The following is a 16,920-nucleotide window of genomic DNA, read 5'->3' on the forward strand; positions in this document are numbered from 1 at the left end:
GACTCAGAAATGAAATTCCGCAGAATGCTGTAAAGAACTTCATTCAAGTATCAGTATATCCAGAGCTATTAATAAAAAAAGGAATTTCCTTTTAATACACATCCTTATAAAACACCAAGAATACTTCTTTTGTATGATTACCGCATTTAACTTTAATCTAGACTGGCTTGTTGTAGTCTGTGAACTATTCCACATTAAAAATAATCTGGACTGGCTCACTCAAACCAAAATCAGCTTAACTAATATCTCATAAAAGTATTTTGACGGCAAACATTAGCACACCGAAAACATTCACAAAAATGAGTATAAAATGGTATTCATGATTTGAAAATTCAAATGAAAGAAAAAAACAACGATTTTTACAGCTTTTACATAAAATTACTCTAAAGATTGTTTGTATCAGAGCCCTTGCGTAAGTTGTAAGTGCCTTAGATTAGACTTTTTTTAATTAAAAGAACATATCGATAGGACCAAGAATAATATTTCATTCTCATTTCTACTTTAGAACTTTGTATTAGGGAGAATAAGGAGAATTTCTTCTCCATTTTTTATCATAAAAAATAACGATAGGATATCTCAGAAAGAAGATGAAGAAGGTTATAGCCAATAAATCTCGTTCCAAATTCATTTTGTGTTTTATTCACAAAACCTCTACGAAAGGATCAACATCTCTTATTAATTAAATACTATGAACATTGACGTATGCAGTAAAACCTTTTCATAGAAAAAATTTTGATGAAAAGAATCCGTTCCGGCACTGACAAACTTACTTAACCGAAATCTCGTTTGATAGTAAATGTCTCAAAAATTTGTGCTTTATGACAAAATCCCATGTAAGTTAACGCTGTCTCGGAACATAATTTTAGAGTGAAACGTTGCACATTTTCGAAATTCGGAGAACTTCATTTTAAATATTCTTTTTATTGTTACTTACATAGATAATGAATTCAAAATGCAAAATTGTTACAGAATGACAGATTTTGAAGATTTTTAGGGTTTCACTAACAAAACTAGTTTACTTCCATGAATAAGATTCTTACCTTTTTTTTTTTTTTTTTTTTTAACGCATACGGAAGTTTTATTTACATAAAACGATAATTGAAAAAATGAAAAATGATGAAAAAAACGTTCTTTATTTCCCAAGATTTTAAGTTCAACAACGGCCACGATGAATTTAAGATTTATAATTCAATGGGATTGAAAATGAACAACCAAAAGAATTCACCAAATAAAATTCTATTTAATATCCTTGTAAGAAATGACCTTTCAAGACGTCTTTATTCTTTTATATGTTAAATTTTTATATTTAAAAAAAAATTAGATTTCATTACAGAGCATAAAATAAAACAAATGAACGATAAAATTAACTGTGCATTAATTACGATCATTTCTCCCGTTTACAAGGATTTTTTCTCTAAAGTAGCATTAAAGAATAAATGAGATTTTACAAAGTGACAATTTTATAAAGTAATTTCAATTTAGTAGAAAAATAACGAAAGAGAGTTTTAACTAAATTTACCCTTTTTAATAAAACAAAACTGTTGTTGTTTAGAAATAAAAACTGTATTGATTATATCTTAATTTGTAACCAGTTTTATTTATATCGTAAATCCAAAATTATTTCTTACACTTTAAAAAATATTAACTTAGGTTACATTTTTATTTGACACAATATTTGACAAAATTTATACTAAATAAATATAGATGTTATTTTTTTTGCACATATTCAGAAGCAAAGTAAAATCAGAATAAAATAGCTAAAATGTCTGGAATTGTTTAAAAACGTCAGAAAATGTCGGAAACAGTTTTGCTGCAATTTCATTAATAATCGAAAGAATAAAAAAAAGAAAAAAAGAAAAAAATTGTGAAAATATCCTACGAAAATTAAACTCTTTTGAAACATTTTTTCTAATGAAATTCAAATAATACATGATGCTTTTGGTGAGGCTTTTTTTTCTGGGGATAAAATTAAGTTAGTTTTCGAAAGATGCAAACGTTTTGTTTTTTTTTAATAAAAAAAAAAAAAAAAAAAGTGCTTTCTTTTTAGAAGTTTATATCTGTAAAAAAAAAAAAAAAATGTGCATACAACTAAATTATAAATTTTCTTATTTTAAAGTGTTTTTAGTATAAGAGCACTCCTTTAAAAATAATATTATATGTAGGGTATATATTTTAAAACTTTGATTTTTACAGTTAATTGACGTAATTACTTTTGAGTTGTTGCGTGTGAACTTCGCTTTCGGTGAGTTCACAAAAGTTTTTTATCGATGAAAATACTTTTATGAAAAAATAAATAAAAAATAAAATAACAACAGTAATAAAAAAAAAAACAACATATTTCTCAATCTACTCGTTTAAATATCTTTAACCATTTGAGCAAGAAGTTTGTTCATCACGTGAGCAAGAGTTCTATCTAAAGGGTCCAGCGCACCTCTTTGTACCCATTTAGGTATAGTTAACGCAGCATGCATAAAACCGAGTTTTTCCAAAACCCAATCAATACTCACTGGTTCTATTTGCTGTCCTGCCCAACTTAAGAAACGGACACGAGGCTCTACTTTCCAACCTTTTGAGCGGAATTCTCTGTACTTGCACTCAGTTCTAATAGTTGAGCTTCGAGAATCAGGAAGGATTTCTGGCACCTCGATATTTTGCTTACGAGATAATCTTGATCCACCTGTAAATAAAACACGAGAGATAATAGCAAAACATTTTCGACCAAAAATCCAATTAGTAGCCCCAGTCACAAGGAACTGGATCAAAAACTTTTAACTAATATTTTAAAAAATTTACCAGAAACAGTCGACTGTTTTTCTTTCATATAACTCAATATTAAATCGTGTAAAAAGAAGTAAAGACTGGCATCCATCGTTACACATATACTATCGTCGAATGAAGATAACAACTGAGTATCTACTATGTGGGGGCTGTTTCCAAATACTTCTGGAGTATTTAGATTAAAACAAGAAATAGGTTGATCATGCTCTGTAATCAATTGCAGCGAGAACTGCGGTAGCCCAAAAATTACCTCGGAGTCGTTTTCATAGCGATATTTAGGAGCAAATGATACTTTACGCAAGCCGCTACCTAGCTTAACATGTGTCAACTTTTCTGAAATTTCTTTTCCTTTAATAGAGGAAGGTAAATCTTGGGCGTTAACTGTATTTATGAATACGAGCCACTCGTGCACCGGAGCACCAAGAGAAGGTGGATTACAACGCCCTCTTGATACTCTGCGTACTGTTGCCATGAAATCTAAAAAACATTCACTTAGTATTGCAATTATGTAAAAAAAATTTGTATTCCACATAAATTGCAAACATAACTACAGGTAAGTAAACTAAGAAATACCTGAGAGGCTCTCTACGGATTGTCTTCTTTCAAACAACTGAGTGTTACTTTTTTTCCCCAATGAAAATATACCTTTTTGAACGCATAATCCACGGTATACTTGACAACTTTTTTCAACGACTTTTGTCTCGCTTAAAAACTCCAGGCAAGGTTCTTTCATTGTGAAAAGGGCCCAACTTTGAGAACGAAAATTCGATCCGTGAAAACAAGCAAGGGACAAGAAGTTTCCTCTGATAAAAAGCTTACCACCAATTAAAACCTTTTTACTAGGAATTTCATCGCCATGTAATTTTTTACAACAGCTCTTTTTAAGAAGCTTTATCCAATGCTGATATTTTAGTTCTAAAAATGTTAATGTAGCTGACGTTAACTATAAGCGCATATAAATAACAGAGCCGTTATCATCTATCGACGCAATTGTTTAACATTTAAAAAAAAAGTTAATAATATCAAGAATTAAACAGCCACTATATAACAGAGAAAAATAAATTAATCAAGACAAAAATTTGCAACCTTTCTTAGCATCTTTTTCTGGTTCTTCTACGACCGACATTTTCAAATGAGACAGAGAATTATCAAATTTATGCAAAGAAGATAACAGTTTTACACTACTTTGATGCTGCTGATTAAAGAACTCTTCAAGTTTCAATACCAACTTTGTTGAGTCAGAAGCAGTAGAGCGAGACATGATAATCTGTAACTCATCCCAATCTACATCACACTTCACAAAAATTTTAACATCTAAAAAAAAGAGTTTTTCAAAAATCATTTGAATCAGATTTTCTAATTACTTATATATAAACTCTGCGAAAATAAGCAAACTGTAGTCAACAATACCTCCAGAATCAGGTTTTGGTGATTCTGTCAACTTAAATGGCCATTCATTATCTAGTTTTACTTTAAAGAGTGACAGAGAAGTCATTACGATGCAAGAACCCATATAATCCAAACGAATTTCTGCAGATTTTATAGTTAAATTTGCCTTATGAGATACAGCTTCATTAACATTTTCTGAAAATCTACCTACAATACCAAAAATACACAACTTTATCTTGGATCTTTAAAAGCAACAAAATTTCTCATATTAATCTAGCAAAAAGAGTTCATATATATATATATATATATAAGCAATTAAGCTACCAAGAGTAGAGATTTCTTGGACTTCTATTGATCCTCCAATGACACCACCATGTGTATTAAAAGAGCCCTGCCTAATAGAGAGCTCAACTGTTTTTGTGCTTACACCAATATTACTGACAAGAATACCTGCATTTAGGCGAAGGTCATTTGTACTCCAACTAATGAAAAAAAAGCAAAAAGTTCAATTAGTACTAGATTTTTGTAATTTATAAAACATGATTTTTACAAAACGCATGTTTTATAAATACTCTGCATACATTAAAAGGCAACTTACACAACTTGACCCATGACATTTCCTGTATTTGTAGACACATCCACATGAGAGACATTAAATGTTAAAACCACGTTTGTTTCCCATTCGCTACATGTGTCTGAACCATTAGTTGACACAGTCATTTTTGACCCAACTGTTTCTGGAAACATAGCAATCATAAAAATTGTGTGTATGTGTCTGTGTAAAAACAATCAGCTACAAACAAAATATTACCATTATTAGAAGGCTTCAAGGAGTCAAAGATAAAAGTTTCGTTTTGTGATCTAGAGGTTGTGTTTCGAGGAGTAGGAAAAGGACTTCCTATAAGATTCCCAAGAAATGCAGCACTACCACTCTTTGCTCGCCGATGACCTCCAGAAACTGAAACAAAATATAAACTTACACTGCAATTTTTATAAAAAATAATAGAAGCCTAATATACTTATACAAAGATGTTAAATATTTATAAAAGTCCCAGTATAAATTATTAGGCTCCTATTAATTTTTTTTGATAATTGGAAATTCAAGTAAATAATTTTTATAACTGACTTACAATTTATTATTGGATTTATAGCTGTCAGTTCACTAGAACTAGCAGGAAGAACATCTTCTGCCACATAGGTTGATGTCACAATTTTACCTTCTCGTGTCATTGAAGTGGCATAAGTCCCTTCTTTACCAAGAAACATTCTACGCATTAGATCATGTTTGTACCATGCCTTAGGAACATCCAATATTTCATGAGTACGTCGCATGTCACAATTGAATGCAGCTGAGCCAATGTCACAAATAACTAAAGTTACAAACAAACAGAAAAGACAAATAAAAAATAACAGTTTATTTTAACCAAGCACCTAAATCTGACATAAAGTTTAAAACCAACCTGAAACTTTAACAGCTGTACGAAAATCCTGCTTTTCACATTCATTTACATCTGACTGTAACTTAGTGCGCTTTCGAGACAAATTAAATTTAATGAACTCAACATTTAAACTGAGAGAATCTTTGCGCCCAGATATAGGTCTATTACTATCAGATTTTAAATCAACTCGGGGAAAATTTGATTCTGATAAAACAGGATATTGTTTGCCATAAGGATGGAAAATGCAGAATGAGAAACGGGAAAGACAAGCTGTGCAACTAAAACTAGCTGACACAGAGTTGTCTTCATGCAACAGTGAATTAGAAGAATGTCTTTTTACTAACTTATTTGGTTTTTTAGGTGAATTTGAATAAGGAATAGTACAGAGAGGTGGACAAGAAGTTATTGCAAAATCTAATGAAGGTATTCGTAGCAAACATTCTACTTTTGATACTGGTAAACAACTAAATCGAATATCAGATGGATCAATACGAATTATTACAACAACATTGACAGGAAAAGAATAAAGCCCAGATCCTGATGATGATAAAACAGATGCTGTAGCTGGAGTAGAAATATTCTCTTCCAGAGAACCTCCTAATTCATCCATTATTGGCTCTAAAGCTTTTTCTATGAAATCTAGTAATGATGGTCTTAGAATCATTTCTTTCGGTAACGACTGAATAGATAGAACAGAGTTTAAACTACCAATTTTATTTGCATACTTTCTAGAAGAACTGTTTGAATCAGCATCAGATCCATCAGTAAATAAAGGTTCCTTTTCTTTATAATTCGAAGATAAATAATGTACTCGAGCATTCACACCTGGAATTAGGAGAATTACACTCTCATCTGACGTAGGAAGATGCGAAGAAAGTACAGCTGCAGCAGAGTGATTTTGTCGAAATTTACTATTAAAAGAATCTGCTTTGTAAAATGTTGGCTTGTGAGAAATATCAACCATGGGGGAATTTTCAGATCTACTTGAAAATTAAGATAAAAGATAATTTAAAAATAGTGAATTAAAAAACAAAGAAATAAAAATATTTATTTTATGTAAATTTTAAAAAATATAAGAAAAAAAAAGCATACATTGTATCACCATCTTTGATTGGATTGCTCAAGTGTAATGTGCATTTTCCAGAGTCAATATCCAGAACAATATTGAGTTCAAAATCCATACTGATTGAGCTAGTGTTTGAAGACATCTTTGAGGTGCTGTTTAAATCTAACTCTCCCAATTCATTAATACTGTCAAAAACAGGAATCTGAGAAAATTTAGACCCAATGTCTTTTTTTGCAGTATTAGCTTGTACAGGAAAAGGGTTATTAGCAGTATGATCAAACTTTACTTTTTTTATTTCTGAAGGATTTTCTAACTCATTAACATACTTTTTTGATTTCTTTTTAAAGTTTTCATGTGTTTTTCCATGAACAGATTTGTGACTGCTAGAAATACTCTTTCGAGGAGTCAACTTTTGAACATCATTATTATGGGAGAGAAGAGGTCTTCGAGATGATTTACGGCGAAAATGCATCTTGACATCTTTGAAAAACTCTACTGAGAGTGCATTTTCGATTTCCTGCAGAATTTTCACTTCATGATTAATTACATCATCATCTGCATTTTCACGCCTGAAAAAACAAAGCCAGGTAAATAAAATTAGTAAATTTTTATTTAAATAAAGTAAATAAATTCTTCTCTTAAAAAAACTTAAGACCTTAAACTTTATCTTTATCCAATGTTAAATATTCCCACATTACCTTAAATTATTGACAAGGTTGGTTTGCATCCATAGTTGCTTATCCAATGAGACTTGCTGGTTTAATGGCAAAGATGATCCATCAAAGACATCATCTTCTTCAACTATAACATATTCATTAGATTCATTGGCTTCAAGATCGGCCTCAGCTACAGATGACAAGTCACCTACATCAGACTCCCCCATTATTGTTGTTAAAGCATTAGTAAGCAGCCTTAATTGTTTTCCAATATTACAATCAATATGAATATCTACACCACACATTTTCCAGAACAATGTCATCAACCATTTTGGGGGAAAACCTAACAGCAAAATTTTGATAATAAAAGAATAATTCATGTTTTGCAATTTTTACCATGCTTAGCAAAGTAATCAACAAAGAATTTACCACTTGTTGCAGATGAAGTGGTTTTGGAGCATAGTTGATAACTTCCTTCAGGAATACAATCTATATCATATTATGAAAAAAACCAAGTTAAAAAGCCATTTATTGAATGTAAAACTTAAATGTTTAATTTTTTGATACAATTATTCTCCAAAAAACTTACATGTGTTCATTAATTCTTGTTCATTAATGATCCATTGTAAAGCTGTATGATCAAACGATTCATTAAACTGTAAGCGAAATTTCCGAAATAACCCAGTACTTACAAATGAACCACTACTACAACAGCTAATGGACATTTCTTGAACTGTCACAACTAATGCCTGACCATGACCATGTTCATTCTCTAAGGAAAAAAATTTTAAATGTCAAAATTTCAAACTTTTAAAAAAAATTTGAGCTTGAAAATAGATTTATAATAATATAACTCACCAGTATTTCCTGACAAGAAAGCTGCTCCTTGCTGAACCAATGTATGAAAAATAATTTAATTAATTCAAAAAAAAAATACAAAATTTATGATATGAAAAAGATATATAGATATGAAAAAGAGCAATTTTAACATAAGCTTTTACTTAAAAACAAGAAAATATAAAAAAGTTTAAATAACAAACAAGATAAAGTTTTGAATAAACATTTCCCTACATCAAAATCCTGGAGTGGTAAGCAGACAGCCATATTGGTAATGGTAATTTGAAGAACTAAATCCATTGTATGACTCACATTTTCTTGAGATGGTTTAGCAAATAAGTGCTCAACCACAATGGGGAACTACATACAAGTTTTTGAAAATACAAATATTAATTTTTAAAATAAAAATTTCCCTCATTTTCAAAAGCTAAAATTGTTTACTTAAAAACAAACTTACATCTGATGAAATTATATTCCTTTGTATTCTCCATTGATCATAACCATTTTTAAAATGCAAATAAACAAGTACTCCTAAATGGGTGTTTGCAATTTTTAAATAAGATAAAGTACTCCTAAAGGACCATTAGCAAGATTCTCATGTAAGCTGAGTTTAAAAAGATAAGAATAATAAAAAAAAAATAGTGTATTAGATTTCACCTTTATCAACTGCAGGTAATTTGATAAGGATTCGTGGTTGATCTAAGGTTACTGTTATGGTTTCTTTTCTTTTATTTTCTACACTTTGGTTATCCTAAAGTTATAAAATACGCTTTTTATAAGTAGTTAGTTAAACTAAATTGGAGCCAATAAACAGATCAAAAAATTACATGTATTACTTGCAGTTTCACAATTACTGACCCCTTAAAAAATCTGATATATTGCTTAAAATCTTATTTCCTAAATGGGTTTCAAAAGTATTGATATTCTCCATAAACTTTGTATGGGATAAACAGCAATAATTTGAAAATTTTCTAGATACTAAAGATGTGGCCTAAAGGTAAAGATTGGCCATTGCTTCTCAAGTTGAAATTACAATCTTATCATGGTGGAGAGTTTGTTGGGAATGATTGTCATAAGCTTTTGAAGAATATAGATGTTTTGCAAAGAGTTGTTGAAAGAGAAAAGGCAGACCATATACTTGGTTTTGTGAAAACATTTCAAGATTTTAAGAGTGTTATTAGCTCCTTTTTTAGAATGACATTAAATGCTGCATATGTTCAATATATCAAAGACTTTAAGAACTCATATCTTCAACTCCCAGGTAAAGCATTAGGTATTTTTAGTGAGCAATCAACAGAAGCCTTGCATTCATTCTTCAGTGCTCAATGGGGTTGGTACAAAAGGAACCCTGATCACCCTGATTATGGAGGCCAGTTACTGAAATGTGTTATATACTATAGCAGCAAGCATCTTTGAATTGGATTTTTTTAGATAAATCATTTTATTATTTAAACAGTTAAACAGTGATTTTAAGAATTTATTCTAGAAAAACTTGATACACATTTGTTGATAAGAAATATTTTTGTCTGAATTTTTTGTTTATATTATAAACTATATTCATTTATCAAGTTTACAAAAAATTAATCAGAAGTATATCTTATTTTGCGGGTACTAAATAAAAAAATCTCAACAGTAATTTGAAGAAAAAGTAAAAAACATCATAACACCACCATAAGTAATTTTTTTTTTATAAGGAATTCATTTCATGTCTGTATGTATGTGTTTTTTCAATGGGAGATTAAGGTTAAATGGGATTTTTTTATTTGATATCTTGTTAAAACCCATTTCAGCAAAAAATATATTTTTTATTTCAATAAAAAAATGTTGTTATTATTGTGTGTATTTCCAATATTTGGTCAAACAACAAAGCAAACCTGTGGGTTTAACAACTAAAACATAAAGATGTTTTTATGTATTTTAAATTCAGAACAATTAGAAAAAATACCTCTAGCTATGTGTTTTCTGCCCCATATTTTATACAAACCTAGACAAAAAAAGCACCCTTTTTGTAGACAAAGTACACACAAATGTGAAGTTAAACAACCATAGAATCCCATATCCACTAGTCACATAATATTGTTTCTAAATTAGTTATATGATGTAACTTTGAATCTTTAAAAAGCATAAAAACCACATGTTTTGGTCATTTTTTCAAAGGCAAGATTCCTACTTTAAGAGCTATACATTTGCACAGATAAAAGATATCTTGCCTGAAATCTACATGCCCAGGCTTCATTCTATTAAATTTGAAACTTCCATAGTTGATAATAAAGTTAGAATAAAAATGTAAAGTATCCATTGTCTCTTTTTAAAGAGCCTTTTAGTGTCATACTTTAGGTCCCTGTACACAAACCACAAGTGTTAAAGAGTTGAGTTTTTGTCAGGTTATAGCCAACACATATATGTAAAGAGTTTTTGATATTTTTTAAAAATTCCATACCCCAAAAGTGAAAAAAACAAAACAAAAAAGATTTACAACGGGGCTCCAAGTGCAATCAGTAGTGCAAAATGCTATAAATCTTTAAGTGTGTTTTCTCCTTTGACTATAGAGATTAGACTTTAATTTTTACACCTGGTTATACTTGAGACCTTGCAGATTAATGCCCCATCAGTTTTTTTGGTCCTCAAAATTGAGGTTGAGACCAATTTTGGATAGGTGTGCTATGATGTTAGAAAAAAAAAAGATCATTACAAAAGTCAATCAAAAACAGCTATAATGTTAGAAAACACATTAAAATAAATATTTTGTTATTGATTATATTAGAAAGTGTGTGCTGAACAAATAATCAATAAAAAAAATAGAAAAAAGATAAATATACTGAAGTATATTAAGAAAAACTTACAAATGTATTAGCAATGTAGAGAGAAGTAATAAAACTTGCAAATACTGAAAAATCTTGCTGGCCAGTGTTTATGTTCTAAAAAGGATAAACAAAATACATTAAATACAAAGCAATAAGATTTGGTTTTTTGATTTTTAACAAATAGTAATGAATGTGATAATTGAATGTAACCAACTTCTAAATCAGTCTTTAAAGATAAATCACGTTTTTTTAAAGTTTATTAAAACAAATCTTTTTATGCATTTAAAACAGTAAAGTTTTTGGTATAACTTGCTATCCTTGAAAATAAAGCTTAACAGATTTCTTAACTGAATAGCAATTCTGTGTGTAATGTCTTTAAGGTTTGAAAGAAAAGAAAACAAGGCATGCGAGGTATTGTAATTTCATTTCTGCAATCTTATAACTTTTTATGTCAAAGTATAAAAATTATTTTAAATTTGATTTTAAATGATTGATATAGAAGTTTGTACTTTATTCTTTACTGTTTGTCATTAACAGAAAAAAAAAATTGAATATCAAAACTCTTTGAAAAAAATATAAAATAAGTAGGAATGTTAAATGAAGTATCTGAAAAAAACAAACACCTTAGTAAATTGACCAAGTGATAGATCAAACAAAAATTGAACTGTTCCGTATAACTTTAAAAAATTATCTAACAAGAAAATTTAATAAAACATCAATTTTAAATCAAACTATAAAATCAAATTAAAAAAGTAAACAAAAGTAACAAATTGTATAGCTGGGAGCACATTTTAGCAAGAAATTCTATCATTTTTACAATTTAGTAAAAAAAAACCATGATATACATCATTTACAAATATACTTTACCTTGAGGAGAATTAAGCACTGATGATGAAGGACTCTGATTAGAAAATTCCACAGATATAATACCTGTCTTTAAAACAACTGCAGTACCTGATGGTATGGATGCTGTAATGCGAATGAGCTAAAAACATATGAAGACCGTAAATTTCTTTTAAAGCCTTACATGAAAATACTATTTTGAGTTACAAAACTCTTCAAGTTCAAGTCTAAAATAGTTCAAAAAGCTAAAGGTTCATACAGATATTTTTAGTTGAATTGAGTAGATCACGGGATTTGATGGCAAAACTTCTTCTTCATAAGAGCTAAACCAAAGTGGAATGGCCTCATTTTCCTCAACATCTTGTACAACTTCATTCACTTCCTATAACCATAATTAAAATCCTCATCAAAACACACTGATCACTGAATAATAAGATTGTTTTGAACTTAAATACATATCCAGAATACCTTTATAAAGCCTTTTTGTAAAAATATTAAATGATTCATCAAGTCTGTGGTTAAGTTTTGTTCAAGGTTCCCAATGTTAATGCTAACAAAAAGATAGCCATGTCCATTAGAATATAATGGTGGCTCACTAGAAACTTGTTTAGAAATATGAATATAGTGTCCATCTACATTAATTGCAGGCAAGCAAATATGTACTGATGCAGGGAGTGGAACTATTTGATTCTAAGAAGATTAAAAGAAGAAAAATTGATTAAAAAAAAACAATAATAGTAGTTAACATACAAATTGATAGAGAAAAGATAAAAATTTTATTTAAACAGAAAAAAAAAAATTCAAAATACTTTTGTTTTGAAGGAAAGTGAATGTCCTTGCAAGCTTAATGCAAACTTGAATTTACCATTGAAATTCCCAAAACCACTAACTTGCTCAATCTAAGTTAATAAAAAATTGAACTATTTATTGAACTATTAAACCATAATCTTAAAATATGGCCAGGCCTTAGTAAAATGTGGTTAGACCTTAGCAAAATGTGGTCAGACCTCAGTAAAATGTGGTCAAGCCTCAGTAAATTTTAAAAGTAATTATGCCTATAACTTTTATAAGAGATTACTAAAAAGTAATTATAAGAATATATAGCTATAGGAAAATTCGCAAACAATTCACATTTTTAACTAGCACATTCTTAAAATGACTTTCAAAATAAAATGAATGCTGTTTTAAACTTTGGCAGACTAATGATTACAACTAATAACCTTTTATTTATCTTATGTTAATTCTTTTCTACTGATAAGTAATTTTTAAGCTTCTGCAATTTTGTTTTTTCTAACTTTTCTCTAAAGTAATATTTAAACTTTTCTATTTCATTATTTCTTATTCATTATAATGATTTAAAACTTAATTACCTTATATTCAGCTCTTAACGAAGGCAAAAGAGTTGCACTCACAAGAATACTACTAGTTGTAATACGAAACAAAGATAATGTGCTAAAAGAAACCCATGATTCTTTCATATTGTTCAGCTCGTTATGATCAGAAGATGACTGTCGCGCTTCTCTATTAATAAAATTAACAGAACTATTAAATTTTAAGGTTTACTAAAATTTTAAAATATATCTTTACACCACTTTGTTAGAAATCAAAATCTAAAAAAAAAAAAAAAAAAAACCAAAACCTAATTGACATTCTGTAATCCTCAAACTCTGAGAAATATTTATGAAGCTTTTTAGTAAAACGGCTTGAGACAAATCGAAGAGTTCCAGGATGTTGAGGAATCTCCACTGCAACTGGTCCAATAGTCAACAATGTCTTTAGTTTAGACTTGATTGCCTTACACTTTAACTCATTATATATTCCATTAGTCTTATATACCTTGCATGTCATCAATACCCTTAAATTGAGAAAACAATTGAAGAAAATTTTGATTTAAAAATGGTTCATAACAAATATGTTTTTTCTATTTTTCTAAAAAACATTTCAAATAAATATTTTAATACAAATCTTTTTCAATTTTATCTTTTTCAAATCTTTTTCAATTTTATATGAAGCAATATAATTATTATTAGGTATTTGAAGTGACTAACCTGGATAGTTTAGATATATTTGATGGAGATCTACAAAAATAAATAAATAAAAATAGTCAGTTGGTGAAATATGCTTATGTTAGATTAGGTTTGTTCATTTTTCATTTTTAAAAGTAAAGGCAAGGAAGGGAATGCAAGAAAGAAGGAGGGTGAAGGAGACAATAGTTAAGGACAAAAAATGTTAATCATTTGCAAAAAGTAAGAAAAAGGTCTTTATAAACTTATAGATAGCCTTTTATTTATCTTTAATACCCACTTTTTGAAAAAAGAATCTGACAAGCAGATCTTTGTTTCTTCCATATGTACTGTCAATGTTATTATTTCTTCACTGTGAACAGACTCTAAAATTTTAAAACAAAATCAATAAAAAACTAGGTGAAATAATTGTATGAAGACCTGCTTATATTGTAACAAGATTCAGTTTTATGATTCTATTGTTTTAGTTAATAAGTCTTTTAGATATACTTTAATTCTCTAAATTGATAATACTTAGTTCATTAGAAGATCATAAATAATTTAATTAGATTTAAAAAAAAAAAACATAAAAAAATATTTTATCAAATCTAATTGAGAAATTTAATTTAATCTAATTTTTATTTATTAGAAGAAATTTAATCTAATTTTTATTTATTATAAAATTTGTCAAATATTTTCTAAATTTGATTTTTTTTAAAAAAAAAAAAGCCTGATAAAGTTACTTAAAGTTAGCAAACAGGGTTAAATATCAAGAAAAATATTAATAAATAGGTTGAATATATTAAGAAAAATCAACATCAAATATTAAAAATTACCAGAAAGTCTACCATCATAAACTTGATTTAATGCATAAAATGCTTCTCTAGTTGATGTACTTCCTTTTGTGTAATAAATGGATGAATTCAACTGTTGCATATCAAGTGAAAACTCCAAACCACTGATACTAGCAGTCAAACGAGCATTATGTAAACAAAAGGTTCCTGAAATAGTAAGCCTATCCACTGCTGCTTGCTTTTGGCTAAATGCTGCAACTTTTTCTTCATGAGCAATTATTGAGTTACCATCTGGCCCAACAACATCAATCTTAACATTTTGACCTTTTTTTTTTTTTTTATTAAAAACACAATATTAATTATGTTTGTTATAATTAGCAATATTTTTACAACAAAAAGTTTTGTCATTTTTATATATTAGTGACTTTTAATATTATTTCAATTTGTTCATGGAATATTAGGAAGTGGGAGCAACAAATTTTTACTTTTAGAAAATAATAGTAACAACAACAACAACAACAACAACAACAACAGCAACAACAACAACAATAATAATAATAACAATAATAATAACAATAATAACAACAACAACAACAACAACAACAAAAACAACAACAACAACAACAACAACAACAATAATAATAATAACAATAATAAAAATAATAAAAATAATGATAATAATAATAATAACAATAATAATAATAATAATAATAATAATAATAATAATAATAATAATAATAATAATAATAATAATAATAATAATAAAAATAATAATAATATTAATAAAAATAAAAACAATAAAAATAATAATGATAATAATAACAAAAATAAAATCAATAAAAATAATAATGATAATAATAATAATAATAATAAAAGTAATAATGATAATAATAATAATAATAATAATAATAATAATAATAATAATAATAATAATAATAATAACAATAATAATAATAATAATAATAACAATAATAATAACAATAATAAAAATAATATTAATAAAAATAAAAACAATAAAAATAATAATGATAATAATAACAAAAATAAAAACAATAAAAATAATAATGATAATAATAATAATAATAATAAAAGTAATAATGATAATAATAATAATAATAATAATAATAATAATAATAATAATAATAATAATAATAATAATAATAATAATAATAACAATAACAATAATAATAATAATAATAATAATAATAATAATAATAATAACAACAATAATAATAATAATAATAATAATAATAATAATAATAATAATAATAATAATAATAATAATAATAATAACAATAATAATAATAATAATAATAATAACAATAATAATAATAATAATAATAATAATAATAATAATAATAATAATAATAATAATAATAACAATAATAATAATAAAAACTAGAACACAACTTTTCTGAACTATGTAACTTTGAAGGTTAAAAAAAACAACAACTGGTAGACACTTACCTGAGTCAGGAGAAATCTGTTTTGGTATGTAAAGGTTGATTACATTATACATGTTGCGCCAACTTTTTAAAGTGTGTGGTAGATCCTGCTGTCCAGCAGACAATCCTGTGAATGTTAACACTTTATTAGGCTGCTGAATAAATTTTTTGGCAAATTTTTTTTGTTCTAAGACAACACTAAAAGTTTCACTTATTTGTAGAATTAACCGAACTAAGGGAAAATTAACATGCTGTTTTAAATCATTTATGCTGATGGCAAATGTCATATTGCGCTGAGATGACTCATTGCTTTTCTGTAAATCTGAAGAAGTGCAAAAATTTGTATTACACACTTCAAAAGTTTCTATAGAATCTTCAACTTTTTTGCTTTGGACAGATTCAACTAAATTAATTGAGACTTTATTCAGTTGACAGGTAATTTTTGAATGAGACCACACTAATAAAACATCTTTGGGATTGATAAGACCTACTACACTAAGCAAAACTGAAAAGACTTCAGTTGCTTCAGCCAGCTGCACTCCACTTGTTGGAACACTAACCATTTGAGATTGCAGCCTTTCAAGTTCAATTGCTCTTTTTGTAGTTTCTAAAGAATGATTTTTAATTTTTAAGCCTTTTTATTAGATACTGTTGAAATTTATTGCTGGTGCATCATATTTTTGTAACTTAAACTGTTTAAAAAAGATTTGTCTTTTGATACTTGACTTTCAAAAATAAAAACAAAACTTGACTTTCTACTATAAGTTTTACTATAAATTATGAAATGCAGCATTTTAACAGATTTATTTGGAAGATATATAAGGAAATCTTGTTATATTAAATGACTCCAATTATTAAAATTTGCT

At 27.6% G+C, this 16,920-nt stretch overlaps 2 protein-coding genes across 6 annotated transcripts in view; one reads left to right on the forward strand and one right to left on the reverse strand.

Annotated features, from left to right (window-relative positions):
• Positions 1–16,920, forward strand: part of LOC145186566 (uncharacterized) — a 337,374-nt gene that overhangs the window by 253,050 nt on the left and 67,404 nt on the right. The gene's annotated exons all lie outside the window — the stretch shown is intronic.
• LOC145185387 (bridge-like lipid transfer protein family member 1) overlaps positions 2,344–16,920 on the reverse strand; it is a 36,041-nt gene continuing 21,464 nt past the window's right edge. For 3 of the 5 annotated variants that reach the window (XM_090079784.1, XM_090079783.1, XM_090079786.1), the window contains 30 exons: positions 16,077–16,661; positions 14,652–14,933; positions 14,117–14,201; positions 13,861–13,890; positions 13,452–13,667; positions 13,183–13,333; positions 12,622–12,711; positions 12,281–12,502; positions 12,072–12,194; positions 11,837–11,954; positions 11,593–11,660; positions 11,009–11,083; positions 8,823–8,916; positions 8,623–8,696; positions 8,400–8,525; positions 8,187–8,217; positions 7,918–8,100; positions 7,758–7,817; positions 7,371–7,671; positions 6,699–7,241; positions 5,628–6,589; positions 5,298–5,537; positions 4,979–5,125; positions 4,766–4,904; positions 4,492–4,649; positions 4,189–4,374; positions 3,865–4,092; positions 3,352–3,693; positions 2,794–3,255; positions 2,344–2,677 (listed from right to left, as the gene is read on the reverse strand). In XM_090079784.1, the coding sequence (XP_089935910.1) occupies positions 2,355–2,677; positions 2,794–3,255; positions 3,352–3,693; positions 3,865–4,092; positions 4,189–4,374; positions 4,492–4,649; positions 4,766–4,904; positions 4,979–5,125; positions 5,298–5,537; positions 5,628–6,589; positions 6,699–7,241; positions 7,371–7,671; positions 7,758–7,817; positions 7,918–8,100; positions 8,187–8,217; positions 8,400–8,525; positions 8,623–8,696; positions 8,823–8,916; positions 11,009–11,083; positions 11,593–11,660; positions 11,837–11,954; positions 12,072–12,194; positions 12,281–12,502; positions 12,622–12,711; positions 13,183–13,333; positions 13,452–13,667; positions 13,861–13,890; positions 14,117–14,201; positions 14,652–14,933; positions 16,077–16,661 (6,644 nt within the window). In that variant the 3' untranslated portion in view covers positions 2,344–2,354. Of the gene's footprint in view, positions 2,678–2,793; positions 3,256–3,351; positions 3,694–3,864; positions 4,093–4,188; positions 4,375–4,491; positions 4,650–4,765; positions 4,905–4,978; positions 5,126–5,297; positions 5,538–5,627; positions 6,590–6,698; positions 7,242–7,370; positions 7,672–7,757; positions 7,818–7,917; positions 8,101–8,186; positions 8,218–8,399; positions 8,526–8,622; positions 8,697–8,822; positions 8,917–10,096; positions 10,150–11,008; positions 11,084–11,592; positions 11,661–11,836; positions 11,955–12,071; positions 12,195–12,280; positions 12,503–12,621; positions 12,712–13,182; positions 13,334–13,451; positions 13,668–13,860; positions 13,891–14,116; positions 14,202–14,651; positions 14,934–16,076; positions 16,662–16,920 lie in introns of those variants that run through there. The other 2 variants (XM_090079785.1, XM_090079787.1) reach the window with 2 other exon arrangements.

This window comes from Hydra viridissima, unplaced genomic scaffold (assembly GCF_058129835.1).
Source record: "Hydra viridissima isolate aposymbiotic clone 2 unplaced genomic scaffold, HvirCarnegie_v1 scaffold_2, whole genome shotgun sequence".
Classification (NCBI taxonomy): domain Eukaryota; kingdom Metazoa; phylum Cnidaria; class Hydrozoa; order Anthoathecata; family Hydridae; genus Hydra; species Hydra viridissima.